This window comes from Rhinolophus sinicus, chromosome 8 (assembly GCF_057876585.1).
Source record: "Rhinolophus sinicus isolate RSI-liver-muscle chromosome 8, RSI-T2T, whole genome shotgun sequence".
NCBI lineage: Eukaryota > Metazoa > Chordata > Mammalia > Chiroptera > Rhinolophidae > Rhinolophus > Rhinolophus sinicus.
The window spans coordinates 50,567,177-50,583,550 of record NC_142508.1 but is presented as its reverse complement, the minus strand read 5'-3'; the positions used below and the strand labels follow the sequence as shown (position 1 = coordinate 50,583,550).

Below are 16,374 nucleotides of genomic sequence, written 5' to 3'. Positions count from 1 at the left end.
TATATTATCTGATGTCCCACAATTTAAAAACAGAAAAAAAACAAGGGAAGGCAGAGTTTGGGGTGGAGTGATCACAAATGATAGGTGAAAAGCCAGCTGACTTGTCACCCAAAGAGTCATTCGTGACCAGAGAGGAGGGTGCTGAATGAAGTCAGGGTGCAGAGGCTAAGGTGCCACGGAGAAGCCACGCCTCTTCCTGGAGTGGGGCTGTGGGCGAGCGGCACATATATGATCACGTGTGACAAATACAGCAAGTCTGGAGAACTACACCAATGGTTAACAACTTACTGTGAAACACATCAAAAAATGCAATGTCTTTTTTGTTTTTGTTTTTTTGTTTTGTTTTGTTTTTTTAAAGTTTATTGGGGTGACAATTGTTAGTCAAGTTACAGAGATTTCAGGTGTACAATTCTATAATACATTGTCTATACCTCACATTGTGTGTTCACCACCCAAAGTCAGTTCTCTTTCCATCCCCATATATTAGACCCCACTTACCCTCTTCTCGAGCCCCCTCCCCTCTTAAAAAATGCAATGTCTTGATGGGTGGAGAGACGGGCAGATAAGGGAGAAGCAAGTAAAGTAAAATGGAATTGTGGAATCTAGGTGGTAGGTATTCACTGTAAAATTCTTTGAACTATTCTATGCGTTTGAAATTCTTCATAATAAAATGTTGAATAAAGGGCCAATAGTTTAAATTATCAAGCCTTCTCAATTCCAAATGCACGTTACATTAGAATCCCCAATCCAACCCAAGAAAAACAACATACTACTGGTAGTTTAGAACTTAGATTTTTTTCTAATTCTTGTCTTACTAGAATTCATATTCTAATTCTTTGGGTTGGGTTTTGTTTTACCAAAAGTACAAGACTTTGGGGGTTCAGTCTTTTAATTAATTATCTTTAGTCATCATAATGCTACATGACAAACACAAAAACCTTAGCGGCACACAACAAAAAACATTAATTTAGGTTAAAAAAAAAGCTTTAATTTACAACATGGTAAATATCTATAGATAAAAATCGACATAAACTAAAGCTCTTTGAAATCAATTTTTAAGAATGCAAAGTGGGGGGACAGGCCCAGTGGCTCGAGTGGAGGTCGCTGGTTCGATTCCCACATGCTGCCGTGTGCTGCCCGTGGGCGACCGTGTGCTGCCATGAGCGGCCGGTGGCCAGCGTGAGCGGCCGGCAGCCAGGGTGAGTGGCCAACAGCTGGCAAGAGCTGCCGACCGACTGCCTCAGATGAGGGGAGCGCAAGGCTCATAATACCAGCCTGGGCCAGGGAGCTGTGTCCTACACAACTAGACTGAGAAACAACAGCTTGAACCGGAGTGTGGGGTGGGGAGGCGGAAAAAGGGGGGGGAAAAAATGCAAAGGGGTCCTGAGACCAAAAAGTTTTAGAACTTCTGGTAGGTGATCTGCAGTTTAATTAACTTCGATGCAACTCTTTCACTGTCTCACAAAAGGATAATTTTTAAAGATAACTACCCAAAGTCCAGGGAACTAAGTTACAGAACTTCTTTCACTTAGAGTATTATTAAAAGTAATTTCGACCTCACCATGTACATTATAACCACCTCCTGAAGTTTCAATAACCACTGAGTGGTTGCGCTGGGGAAGATGCGGAGCTCTCCCAGGGTGCAGGATGGTCCTACACGACACGCCTGGGCAACTCAGGGCCCCGAAGAATACACGGTGGGTCGATTATGTGTTGCTGAAGCCAGATGCGGGCAGCACTGTACTGTTCTCTCTACTCCTAGACTTGAAAATCTTCATAATAGTACAGAAAAAAAAGGCGATGCTTTCGCTTTGATCTTCTTCTACACTCTTCAGCCTAACACAAGTGGTTAAGAGCATTAGCTCCGGGCTGGCATCCCAGCTTAGCTTAGATATAAATTATTTACCTGTGACTCAGTTCTCCTGTCTGTAAGATGAGGTAATTATCTCTTCATGGGATTATGCTTAGAATTAAACAGGTATAACTGAGCACCCAGAGCTCTCAGGAAGGTTATGGGGTTGGTCTTGGAACCCAGCCTGACCAGAGCAGTCAGGGGTTCAGACGGTCCTCACTGCTGTTCCCTGAGCTTTTATACAAAAGAAATGCAGAAGTCTGACCTCTTTATGAATACATTTTATCAGTTTAGATTTCCAAAACACAGGTAGGCTACAGAAAAGACAGTGAGAAAACTTTATAGTGATAACACTCAAGAGCGACTTTAGTCTTTCTGAGGACTAACCACCGAGGCCCAACAGAGAATTACGAGAAGTGACTAATAAAACCAAGTTAACTTGCTTGCCAATTTCTGGACGGAAGAAACTGTTATTCCCTGTGACCACTGGATGAGAATCCTGTAGATAATTAATGACGTTTGGCACAGGTGATGCTGACGCTGGCTCACTGGTGCCTCTCTGGCACCAACACACACAGACAAGAGAATGACGGAGGCAATAGCCACATGTTCTGCAATTGTATTAAAAACAAAAGAAAACACGAGCAAGGGGTCTGGATAACTGTCTCGAGGAAAAAGCACTGGTGAAGAAGAGGCCAGCCCTTCAGATTAGGGGAGTACAGGGCACAGGTTCCATGTTGGATGGTCTTGGCACAAAGGGAGCAACACCCCATCAGAGGCACTGCTCCCGGGGTGACATGGAGAAGGAAAAAGGAAAAGAGCCGTTTTAGGGAGAGAAAGTCCCTGTGATTGAGTGACAGCCACCCATCCCGGGAGGAGAGGCCCTGCGTCCTCAGCATGACAGTCCCTGGAGCAGATTATATAAAACAAGCTAACTGCATCCCAGGGCTGCTATGAGGATTTGCTGCTTTAACACCCTAACATGGTGACGTATACATAAACATGCGTGCAGCCATTACCAGGACAGAGATATATCCAGCATCTGACCCAAGTCAGGGATAGCTGACTCTCTATGGTTTCGTCAGAATGGGGCTTTATTTTAAAACCAAAGTGTTTATTAAGCATCTGTGAGGTACGAAACACTGTGTCTGAGACGGAGACAACAGAGAAGGGAAAACACACAAAACAAGCAGGAGTGGCTCCCTCCTTAGTGCGGCTCAGTTCTAGATGAGACACAAACAAGGTGGGGAACACAGGCCAGCTGAGTGAGGGACCCACCAGCCTCGAATACTCCAGGGTCTCACGAACCGTCTGAGGTGGGGTCATCCTGGCCCCCTGCTGACTCTGCAGACGTGGGGTTTGCTGCCAACCCCACCTAGCCCTACACATCACCTTACTTTCCTGCTGGAAGGTCTGCCACACCTCCACAAAGTCCCCCAACTGTAGAGCAAGCTGACTGTCCAGCGAGCTACACAAGGTCAGGCACACGAGAACCAAGGAGCGCGCAGCTTCGTCTGCAACACGCCCCCGCCACATTCAGAGCTGCACAGTCCACACTGAGCTACTGCAATCGCAGTGAAATAAAAATAAATTGTCAGGGCCTTAGTTATATGAGCCACATTTCGAGTGCTCCAAGGGCACGTGTGGCCGCTGGCAACCGAGTTAGTGCAGATGAAGACCATCCCATTATTGCACAATGTTCTCCAGGAGAGTGCTGCTAGATCTAGAATTCAGGGCTTATTTTAGCGTGGGACAGGGAGGAGGGTATAACAACCACTTTCATTTATTCCCCCTTAATAAACAGCAGTTGAGATTTTTTACAGCCAAGATACATTCACGCATTAGAGAATTAGAAAAATAATACACCTTACTATGACTAGCGTTTATGAAAGATCTGAAAGCATGTAACCAAACATCATTGCAAAATCGCCCCTCTACACTCGAGTGCGTCTCCCTCCTTGCAACGCTGCGGGGACAGACTCACCTTTGGAGTGTTTTCCTACAGTCCTCTTGGGCAGCGACTCCTCAGTGGAATGTGCTGATGTACGTAGTGCATTCTCCAAACTATTACTGACACTGCTGACGGGGGTCTCAGTTCTCGGAGTGACCTGAAGGAACAGAAACATAATCGTCGTTATTTTCTTCCGTTTGGTTCACGTGGAATGATTTCCATTGTTATTTAAAAGTCATTTATGTTTACTATAGTTTCAATTTTTTCTATAAAACATGACTCGTGCAATAATAAGCACTTCCTATGAAACACGAAAAGTTCACCAATCCATCACTCACCACTGCAATTTAAAAACAGCTCAGATAACTTTAAGAAAATATGGGAATTTGTCTCGTGTCTGTGGTTCACTCGTCTAGATAAAATTATGTCAGCCAAGTTGCCATGAATTATATATATATCTATAACTGAGACAGTACCTATACAATTAATTACACAGCAGGACTTAACACTGTCCTTCTACAGACCTTGAATAAATCATGAAATGCTCTAAAATCAATAGTGAAACATGGAGTACAACTGGACTTAGTAGGGGGTACATTTTATAAAAGCATATTCTGAAACTGTATTACAATTCCATTTCTAGGAATTCATCATACAAAGTAAACATGTGAAAAACATGTTTTTATGTGTGTGTGTGTGGGGGGGGGGGAATGCTCGCTGTAGCACGTCTGTGATAGTGAAAAGCTGAAAACATCTTAAATAGCTACAAATAAAGACCCAACTAAATAAACGACAGTGCATCCACAGATGGGCTATGACAGTCATAAAACAACCATGAAAGCTGTTCTACATACAGGAAGATTAAAAACAAGTCATAGAGTATCGTTCTATCACTGCCTCCTTTTCTTTGGTTTAAAATCAATGTGTTTGTGCATAAATTAATGGAAACGGGCCGGGAAGGACATGGCAAACTCTCAACTGTAGTGACCTCAGGAGTGGAGAGGAGACTCTTGGGTAGGGTGGGGAGAATGCAATAACTTTTATTTGTTTCCCCTTAATAATAATTTTGTATTTGAAAATTTTACAGCCAAAATACATTTGATTTGCAGGATTTAAAAGAAAAAAAAAAAAATGACCAATGCTGTAACTTATCAAAGTCACAATTCAATGTCTGTCAAAATTTCAAAGAACAGTAGAAGACAATTAAAATTTTAAAGTTTATCAAAAGAGGCATGCGCTTCCACTGTTACACAAACAATAAAGGGGAACCATTTGGGGAAAAAGAAGCATGACTTTCAGTCCTGATTCTGAAACAGGCTCTACTTGAGGCACATGTGTCCCTCTAAGTTCTCTGGCCTTCATTCTCATTAGTTTACTTCATTACCTGCAAGTAGGTGGGAGCTGACCCAAAGAACCTGTAAGTGCATTGCAAGCACAGACCCCATGGCCCGCATAAAGGTCTGGCCCGGGGGGCACTGAGGCAGAGGCAGAGAGGAGGAAAGGATGGAGGCCGCCGCCACGCCTGCTAGCATGGGCCACATTAAACAGACAGCAACGCCCAGTCCTTCAGAGAACTGCACCCAGTCAGACCGCACGCCCTACACACAACAAGCTCTCTCTACTCCCACCTTTGTCAAAGCCACTGGAGCAGGAAGGCTTCCCCGGCTTTGTGGGGACAAGTGTCACTGGGCACACACAGCACAGGACTGACAGGTCCTGTACCAAGAGACACCGTCCGTGAAAAGGAACTTATCACAAGTCTAGGTAATCTGGAAGTGAATAAAACTCAAGGAAATAACCCTGCCCATCCAGTACTCCTTCAAAAAGTCAAATCTTTTGATAACATTACAAAGATGCTATCAAGACAGTTGAAATTTTTAGTTACTTATATTTATAATCGAACTAAATTGGATTATTTCCCTTAGATTTGGTAAAATTTCTTTCATTATCCAAATGGTCAGAGTACTACAGAAATGAACTTCTTTTCCTATTAAATAATAGAACTAATAAGTACAAGTAATTACTCAAAAAGCAAGATTTTCAGTTCCAAGTAAATATTACCATGGGAAACAACTCAGGAGGTTAACATCTGTAACTACATAATACACAAAACCACAGCAATTTCCATCCCATTTGGCCTGATTCTTAGGCACCCCCATGTTCTCACAGCTACCCTGGAAAGTAATTCTAAGTGCTGGTCCTAAGAAGCAGCTGGGTTGTCTGGACTAGTAACAAACCTCTCCTGCCCCAAGCGCGCACACACACAACCATTTGCTCAGCCTAAAACATGCCAAACAGCCAAAAACAGAAAACCAGCCTCTACACTCTCAGGCTGCGGGAGGACGGGAGAGGGAGCGAAGGCTGAGTGGAGAATGCACTACAGTCACAATGTTTAGTGCTACGGCCAGGAGAACACAGCTTGAGAGCTGGACTGAAAGGATGGTTCTCAACCGTGGCTGCACGTGGAACCCTCAAGGCACTGGAGGAACATATGCCAACGCCAAGTCCCACACGCCCCAATTCAATCAGAATTTCCAGAGTGGGGCTGGGACACTGGTTGTGGTTTTTTGTTGTGTGCGTTCAGCTCCCCAGGTGACTAAGTGCAGCCAGGCGGTGAATCGCCGACGGCACCAAGTCCAGGTTTTTGACTGCAGCCACCATCTTGTGAATTCTCAGCAAAGACCAAGAGGAAACCCAGAGAGTACAGGAAGCTCCTTCCGTCGATTAACAGGAAAAGCTAAAGGGTGTAGGTCTAGTTGCCATGCTACCAAGAGGAAGGAGGAATCTCTGCGTTACCCTATCGAAACATATGCATTGCACGACATAAATAAATGAAAGAAAACTTTCATACTGTAACTGCTACAATAGAAATATTTGTTTTCCTCAGTATTTTCCCCCAAAGGATTTCTTTTTAGTTTTCCAAATGTTCACTTTTTCCAACCAAGCCTTTATCTTTACTTTGCTCCTTTGTTTACATTGAAAGCTGCCTTCACTTGCATTTCCCAGAAATGCTGTTTTTCGGGTTATTTTTGGTTAAGTTAATTTGCCCATGTGACCTACGCAGTTCAACTCAGATGCTCTCTGACTCACGCTCACAGCGGAGCTCCAGTCACCAGCTCGGTGTGCACGAGAATGGAGACTTGATCAGTTCCAAATGTCGCCTTCTGCTACCGTGAGGAAGGCACTGAGAAAATGCTCTCCGACAACAGAGCCCGACTCCACCTTGAGGGACGTGTTCCCTTCACGTCCACGTCCTTTTCATGCAAGCTCCTTGCTTTCTTTCTAAATGAACACCCAGCATGCTCCCTTGCATCTTGACAGCCAGCCTCTTGGATGAGCCACCAGGGCCTGGATCGTAGTCTGACATCTCCTGCTTCTCCCCTCTGCTCAGTCTAGTGCAGCCGCCCAGGGTGGGCTCAGCAGCCGGGTTCTGCTTCGCCTTCTGCCTGGAATGGTCCCCTCACTGCCATCACCAATGTCACCTTCTTAGCAAGGACTTTTTTTTTTTTTAACTGGGGAATATTGGGACACAGTGTGTCTCTCCAGGGCCCATCAGCTCCAAGACATTGTCTTTCAACATAGTTGTGGAGAGCACAGCTCAGCTGCAAGTCCAGTCACCATTTTCAATCTTAATTGCAGGGGGCGCAGTCCCCCATCCCATAGTGGGAATTGAACCAGCAACCTTGTTGTTGAGAGCTCACGCTCTAACCAACTGAGCCATCCGGCCGACCCTTAGCAAGGACTTCTTGAAGCTCAGTGAAGCAAGGACTTTTTGTCTGTTTTGTTCACTGCTGTATCCTCTGCACTTCAAACAGTGCCTGGCACAAAACAGGTACTTAATAAGTGTGTAAAATGTATGACTGGATTTTAATAAATTCAGGATTGACCTAACAACAAAAAAAAGCACCTCTATTTCAAAGTAAAATATCTGCAGTCTAAATTATGTACTATGCAATCATCACAGTGTTTCACCAGATCTAACACAGAACTTGCAAAGCTCTAGCCATGAATGAAATCTGACTCTGAAGCGAGCTACCAGTCACGAGGCACACACTCCATTCTGTGGTTCTGCCAGGGAAGTGATTGTGGTCTGACTTTGCCACACACCTAGGGAGACAGCAACGGGCTCACGTCCCAGCACCTAGCCTCACAGCGCACGCCTGGCTCAGAGTTAACCCTCTCCTTGTCACAGCTGCGTAAATAGAGACTTGGCCTCTGCTTCCACTTTAATGTGCCAAATGCCTCCAGATCTTGTTGAAATGATGGTTCTGATTCAGAAGGTCTTGAGGGGGTTGGGGGTGGGCAGGGCTGAGCCCCTGCATTTGTAACCAGCTCCTTGGGGTGCCGCTGTTGCAGGAGTATGTCAAGATAAAGGAGCTCTCCATGATCAGAACCTTCACAGGCCAAACAACCTTCTTTTAGGGGGGATGTAAAAAGGAATCCAGAGCTATGTAGACAATTAAATCAGATCAACTCAAAGACCCCACCCAAGGATAAGATGCAAAGATGACAAACCATATGGAGCATCAGCCTAGAGGACACCTGTTGGACAGCATGACCCCTGCTGATTCCCTTCCTCAGATATTTACACTTTTCTTTAACGGTTTTCCTTAGTCCATGAAAGAAACCTAACTCTACACTGGCTGCTTTAAAGCTTTGTGTTTAAAAATCCCTTTTAATATTCATGGACCAGAACCACAGTTTTTAGAAGAGAGTTTTAATTATTAAAAATCTATTTCATTGAAGACCCCTCAAAGTCATCCGAATGGGACATGCTAACATGTACTTGGACTGCAGAAGAACCCCAAAACGCTGACTGCAACAGATAAACCAAATGGAGGCCTGGGTTTCCAAAAGCCTCACTTCATGCCACTAACAGGCATTTGAAACGGCTCAGAAAATGGCAGTGTGCACCAAATCAGGGGTTTTGACTTTCCTTGTGAAGAAAACAAGAACAAAACACAACACTTGGAGCTGTCTGATGAAGCCTAATGACCCTGCCCGGAAAAATGTATTAAATGCATAAAATAAACAGGGGTTGCAAATAAAGCCAATTGCACTAAAAAGTTATCCAAGTCTGTTTTCAAAGACAAACGTGCTTCTTTGACACACTTGGCAAGCGGGTGTCACGTAATCTGAAGTAGTGATGAGCACAAAGGAGACCTAAGATGCCTCAGCCACTGCAATATGGAGACATCTGATTGTTGTCAGTTGGACAGGCCTCAAGACAAAGAAGTCTCTGGCCAAAACCTTGACAGCCCCGAAATTGAGAAACGCTGCCCTCATTCATTTTCTCTACTGTAAGTCGTAGGACTTTTCAGACAAGAGCAACCTCCTTTCTAACCAGAACCTCCTAAAATCCAGCCCGAATCAGAGAAAGCCTGTAGGAGGCCTTCCCTCATCACGTCATCCCCGCGACGTAATCCCTGTAAAACAAATGCAGTGCTGAACTCTAACTGCAAGTGCAAGCAGATTTATTTTCCCTACTCACTAAGTTCTTAAAGATGGGCCCCAAAACTTACCCTTCACATACGTGCCCTCACGTATGTAAAGCCCAGAAGAGGGCAAGGCACGCAGCACGCTCTCAAATGTTCCACATCTAATGATGCAGAGGAATTTTTAAAAAAACAACAACAGTAAAGCAATGGTTAATATCTTGAGAAACCAGAGCTTCAATGTCCTAGCTGTGCTGTAATTAAATGAATCACTGGTCATAAGCAACTGAAGGGGAGGCCGCAGGCAGCAGGACAGCCCACTTGCTAGGCGATGGTTCTCCGTGCTGAGGCCCTCTGTCAGGATCACTCGGAACTACGACAAAAAGATAATGGCACGCCTTCCCCTCAGGCATGAAGTTAAAAGTTCCAAACTCTACCTTCAGATATACCCCAAAACATTCCGAACAGCACCTATACAAGGTTTCCACTATAGTGGTATATGGACCAGCAAGAGACTGGAAACAATTAAGTGCCATTAATATGGAACTCGTTAAATAAAATGACACATCTACGCTTGGAATACTAGGCAGGTGTACACAAAATGGAGTGAGAATGCTAGATTTTGACATGAAAAGACCGTTCAGATATGCGTGAAGTTTAAAAAGCAAGGTGCACACTGAAAGTCTAAGATACGAACAGTCTGTAAGAAGCCATGGAAAATAAAACAATGAAAACTACTAGTATTATAACCACGTATGCACAGTTCCATTATGCTTCTATACACATGAATCCCTGTATTTAATCCTTGCAGGAATCGTTACCTCTACTTTAACAATAAGAACGACTGACACTCATCAAGAACTTCCCCAAGGTCAGCTGGTCAGGAGGAAGCAGTCCTATAGCTGCAGAGGTTTAGGATGGTGTAGATTAAATCCCAGGAGGAGGGCACAGCCGGGTTGCAGTGGCGACAGCTCTGGTTCCAGCGGCAGCACAGCCCCTGCAGCTGCGTAACTGCGGCCAAGACTTCAGCTCGCACAGGCTGCAAAGTGGGAATAATGGTACCTACCTCATAGGGTTTTTGTGAGAATTAAATAAAATGCATTTAAAGTGGTTAGTGAGCTGGAAAAACCATAAGTATCCAATAACATGTTAGCTGCTATTATTACTATGGTGCTCCCAGTCTCATTGGGATGGCAATTAAACAGGCTCAAGTGCCCTAATGGAGACAAGCTCTGCGACAACCCCTGGACTGGACACACACTCATGAGGTCCTGGCAGAGAGTCTCTTCTGTGAGGCTGAATCTCCCTGGGAGAAGGGTCTGTGTTGACTCAACTGTCACTGCCCTGCTGTGGCGCACATACAAAAATGCACTGGGGACACATGCCTGGGGACGAGCTCCAGACAGCCACCAGTTTCCATGTCCCCTTCCCTGCAACCGGGGAGGGGGGGGATTGCTACCTTCTCCCCTAAATAGACACTCCACTTAAAAATGGACCCCACCAAGACAAGCGACCACCTATTCTCAAAGTAGCATGAAATAGCTGTAAGATTATTTGATTTGAACTACGGTTAGACATAATGTTACAAGGAGATCGATCTCACCCCCAACTAGCAAATGCTAATCAGTGCAACTGTGTGGACAGCAACTGGGCACATGCAATAAATATTCATGACATCTGTACCTCTGGACACACTGGTCATGTTGGGAGGACTCTACCCTAAGAATACCGTCGGTGATACAAAGGTTTGTGCGCAAGGAGCTTCATCTTTGCTTTAGAAGAGCAAAAACTAAATATGAACGACATAAATATCCAGCAAGATTAATCTTTAAGTAAATGTATATCCACATGATTAAATATTATGCAGTCTTTGAAAAATAATTTCAGAAAACATAAGGCATGGGGAATGCTCACACTTACATCAATGAAACAAGGTAGAATTTATTTTCTGGGTCATTTATTTTAAAACATTTAAGTGTAATTGCTATACAATATTATATCAGTTGTATTCCACCTGAAACAATATTATATCAGTTGTTTCAGGTGTACAACATAGTGTTTTGACATTTTTATACCTAACAATCTGATCACCACACTAAGTCTAGTACCCATCTGTCACCGTGCAAACTTCCCACAATATCACTGACTATACTGCCCTTGACCATTTTCACCCCGTCTACCCCACCCACCCCTCTGATAACTATCCCTCTGCTCTCCGTTTCTGACTCTGTCTTGAAACAAGGTAGAATTTACAATATGTCAATTGTGTGTATACACAAACAGGTATTGAAAAAAAGAAAGATGATGCACCATAACAGTATTTATCATCTCTGAGCGATTTAAAAAAAATTTGTTTTCTGTTTTCCAACTTTCTACAAGGAACGTCACTATTAGAATTAAAAGCCAAAAAAAAAAAAAAAAAAAAAAAAAGTTAAAGACTTTTAATTGAGTCTAAATGTAAGTACCTTCCTACAAGATATAAACAAAAAAATGTCAGACAGGAGGAGCAGCCCGTGAAACGGCTGTGAAACGGAACCGGCCCGGTGATGACTGCCTGTCCACCAGCTCCTTGCGGGGCTGGGTGCTGTGGAGCTGTCGGAGGTGCTGAGCCGCCTCCACAAGGTGGGAGAGATGCCGGCCAGCCGGCCTCGTGGGAGAACAAACAAGACAGTGTCAAAGAAAGTGCGGGGTGGGGCAGGGGCACGATTCCTGGGGGTCCAGAAACAATAGTGGAGCTGAGGCCTAACTGGAGAAGGAGCCAGCCAAGCCCTGCAGGAAGGGCCTTGTAGGCACAAGAAGAGTTGGGCAGAAAGACCTTCTTGGCTGAAGCTTCTGAGTGCCAATGGGGCAGCAGGGTCAGGTACCCTCAAGTGCAAAACTGAACTCCAAAGTGACTACGGTCGTTTATTGTTCAATCTGTTTTCCAAGCAACCCGTCTCATCGGCACGAGAAAGAATAACATCTGTTAACTACTTTTAAGTCAATGGAAAAAAATACATAAAATAAAAAAGAAGACTGATTTGTAAGCATTTTACTAAAATAGTAATTACTTGTCTCTAAAAACCAGAACAAGAAAATAGAGAGTTTAATAGTGAAAGCTATTTGCTGACTTAGGCCAACTGAAAGCCAATGCTAACCAAAAACCGTTTTCCACATGAAAACATTCCTTTTAATATTTCTTACCCTAGAGCTCTACTCATTAAAAAAAGAAAAGAGAAAAAAAGATTACTACTCAAAAATCTCCGCAAATCTCAGGGCTTAACTAGATGAGTTCCAGCAATGTGACTGTAAAGCAAAGGTCTTCCACAAGCAGCTTGCAGAGTCGTGCAGCTTCTACCTGGAGTGCCCAGCCCTAACTGTGCAAACCTGAGAAGCCTTTAGAAATTCAGATTCCAGGACACCCCACAACAGGCTAATTAAACCAAAACCTGGAAGCAGGGAGTGAAGGGGGGGGGCATGCCCTGGTACAAACAGCTCTGAAGGGATCCAGAATCACTGCTCCGGAAACTGAGTGCAGAACAGCCTGGATTCGAAGCAAGAGGCCTGGGCTGACTAAAGACAATACTTCCTGAACTACGCAAACCTATACAATGGGGTTAAAATAGCAACTTAGTCAACTTCTTCGGGTTGTTACAGGATCAAAGTATCTAGTCCCTGGAAAGTGACTCTTGCGGAGCCTGTCACATAAGCAGGTGCTCAATAAACAGCCACAGTTATCTAGGTCAGTGACACAACTGAGGAGTGGGGGTGGCAAGAAAGACTTTGTCTGAACAGCCACACTACCTGACCTCTCCTTCAGAGCTTTATGTAAACACAATTTCAACAGGCTTAGGGGTATTCTAGAACAGCAAATAACAGGCAGCAAATTTAATGGACGGGGAAGGGGAGCCTAAAGAAATCAATGGTTGCTGGAGAATGTCAGCAGTAAGGAGCCACAAGTGACAGCAAGAGAACATGAAGAAGCAGTTTGAAAAGCAGAAGTTTAAAAGGCACAGCCATGTGGGAACAAACAACCCAATCTTAAACTCTGAAGGCAACACTGTCTGAATATAAAAACAACACAATCAGGAAGACAGTCCCTGCCCCTTCAAGAAAAACTTAAATTATAATATCAAAAATGGTTAACGGTGAAAATAAGTTCAGTTGCAGAGGCACAGTTACTCCTCCACACACAATTTCAGGGGCAATTTCACCCCATGGACATCACATCCAAAAGGACAGCAGGTGCAGCATTCGTGCAGGTTACTTCTTCCTCCTGGACTTTTGACATTAAGCACACATTATTTACAATATTATTATTGTGCACATTTTGGCCAGAAGTATTTTTAAATTTGGGTTTTTCTTTGAGAAACTGGATCAATGTCTAATCATAAGTAAACTGTGTTATAATGACCATTTTGGCTTCCCATATAATATTCAACTGCCAGAGATGAACCATTCAGAGCAGTTAGCACATTAAAATGGTTGCTTCATGATCCCCATGGGATACTATCCACAATATAAGTTCAGTTACAGACCTCGCAGGCATCCAGGAGGGTAAGATCAGGCACTGAAATGAGCTAGAAATGAGCAGGAAGCATCAAAGGTCTAGAAAGTATCAGTAAAACAGGCCCTTGGGTGTTATTTCTATAGAATGAGTCTTGACTGGGCAGTTATCACGAACGAGGCACAGTTGCTCTGAGTCGGAGCCCACGTCTTTTTCACAGCTGGCCATGCCCAGAAAGATCAGGCCAGAAAGGGCTCCACTGGAATGAACAGAAAAGATTTTCAGTCAAGAAATTCAAGATTTACCTCCTACAGCAGATCTAACCAGACCCTGCATCCAACAGGTAAATGGTATTTGCTCAAATGAATTCCACTGACTACAAGTAAAAAAGAGCCGAACCTGCCTTTCACACTTCTCCTGCTAAGTTCATCCACACACCAGGTTCTCCTTTCAGTTATTTAGCAGCTACTAAGTGCCAGAACATTTAAATCACATCTCACTTGCATTCTTCAAACGACCCTCTTCAAGGCTCCAAGGCAGCTCATTTTTCTCCCTGCACAGGACCTTACTCTTTAAAAAAAATTTTTTTTTTTTAATTGGGGAATATTGGGGAAGAGTGTGTTTCTCCAGGACCCATCAGCCCCAAGTCAAGTCGTTGTTTTCAATCTAGTTGTGGAGGGTGTAGCTCACTGGCCCATGTGGGAATCAAACCGGCGACCTTGGTGTTATGAGCACTGAGCTCTAACCAACCGAGCCAACAGGCTGCCCGGAAACTTGTTCTTTATAAAGGAAAATGTCATAGTGTAAAACCCTCCTTCACAGCTCCACTTCCTTCCTAGAACACATGCCCCATATTCACCATAACACTTGGATTATAAAAAGCAGGTGTTTCTATTTTCAACAATGGCTGAATAGTCAGACCAATCTTCATGCAGGTAACCATAAAATCTGGACAAAGAATAAAAAACAATAAACTGAACACAGCCAAAAAGCAGGCAGAAACGCGAGGGAGGTCTACACTTAGAAAAAGAGATTTGCCCCAGGTAAGTCTCATGTCCTGCAGGCCATCCTCATCAGAAAAAGAACAGCTGAAGCTCAGACAGAACCCCAGTCTTACTGACTTGAAAAACCAGAGATCAGAACTCTGGGAGACCACAGCAGCTGGAAAGTGAGGGGGATGTCCCAGGAAGGGGAGCACCTCCGAAGGGGAACACCCAAGTCTGCATCCACCTCTCCGGGTGAGCCCTGGACTGGGCATGCATGGGACAGGTTCCAAGAAGCCACGCTAAGACCAAACAACTGAACAGAGACTGCAGCTGCTGAGCATACACAGGGAAAAGAATTCCAGAGTTTGGTCCAGCCAAATTGCCCGCTAAACAAACAAAACAACATCAATACTCTTCAGGAGGAAAGAACAAACTCCAGAGTTTCTACAATGTCTCATTCACATCATTCAAGAAGCAATCCATAATTACTAGACATGCAAACAAACAAAAACATGACCCCTACAAAGAGAAAAAGGAGACCAAGCACAAGATGAGTCACATACTGAAATCAGAGGAAGTAGCAGTAAGTGGCTGTTAGGAGCCTCAAGAACGCAAAGGAAAATATGCTCACGACGTACAAACCGGAAAGATAGCTCAGGAGGGAAACGATTTAAAAACGAAAAGTCAGAAAGCAACCAAGATGTCCTTCAGTAGGTGAATGGATAATAAACTGTGCATATCCAGACAATGGAAATATTATTCAGTGACAAAAAGAAATGAGCTGTCAAGCCATGACAAGACATGGAGAAAGCTTAAATGCATATTACGAAGTGAAAGAAGCCAATGTAAAAGGCTACACGCTGTATGATTCCAACTATGTGACATTCTGGGAAAGACAACACTATGGAGACATTAAAAGGTCAGTGGTTGCCAGGGGTTAGGGGCAGGATGAATAAGCAGAGCACAGAGGATTTTAAAGACAGTGAAAATACTCTGTACGATACCACAATGGTGGATATATGTCCTAACACATGTGTCCGAAGCTAGAGTGTACAACACCAAGAGTGAGGCCTAATGTAAACTGTGGACTCTGGGTGACTTTCACGTTCAATCTTTCTGTAAACCTAAAACTGCTTTAAAAAAAAAAAAGGGGGGGGGTCTTAATAAAATTTTTTTTAAATGGAAATTCTACAATGAAAAAATGCTTTTTCTGAGCTAAAAAATCCACTGGATGAGCTTAACAGCAGTATGGAATTAACAGAAGACAGTCAATTTCAAGACAGATCAACAGAAAGTGTCCAATCTGAAAAACAGAGAAAGATTTGAAAAAAAAATGAACAATGCTTTTGGGGCCTGTAGAGTAATATCAAAAGGTTTAACATACCTGCAGCTAGAGTCTCAGAAAGAGATACTGAGACAGGAAAAAGTACGGAGAAATTATGGCTGAAATTTTCCCAAATTTGATAGAAGACATAAATTTAAAAATCCGTTCAGAGAACACCAAACAAGATAAATTCAAGGAAACAACACTTGGGACACATTATAGTCAAGCTGCTCCAATATGAAAACACAGAGACAATCTTCAAACCAGCCAGAGAAAAACAGCATGTTGGATACAGCAGAACAGCAAAATGAATGATGGCCAGAAGATATTATCTCAACTT

At 43.7% G+C, this 16,374-nt stretch overlaps 1 protein-coding gene across 2 annotated transcripts in view; it reads right to left on the bottom strand.

Moving 5' to 3' along the window:
- ZCCHC14 (zinc finger CCHC-type containing 14) overlaps positions 1 to 16,374 on the bottom strand; it is a 59,032-nt gene that overhangs the window by 29,981 nt on the left and 12,677 nt on the right. For both annotated transcript variants that reach the window (XM_019742659.3, XM_019742660.3), the window contains exon 2: positions 3,837 to 3,960. In XM_019742659.3, the coding sequence (XP_019598218.1) occupies positions 3,837 to 3,960 (124 nt within the window). The remainder of the gene's footprint in view (positions 1 to 3,836; positions 3,961 to 16,374) is intronic.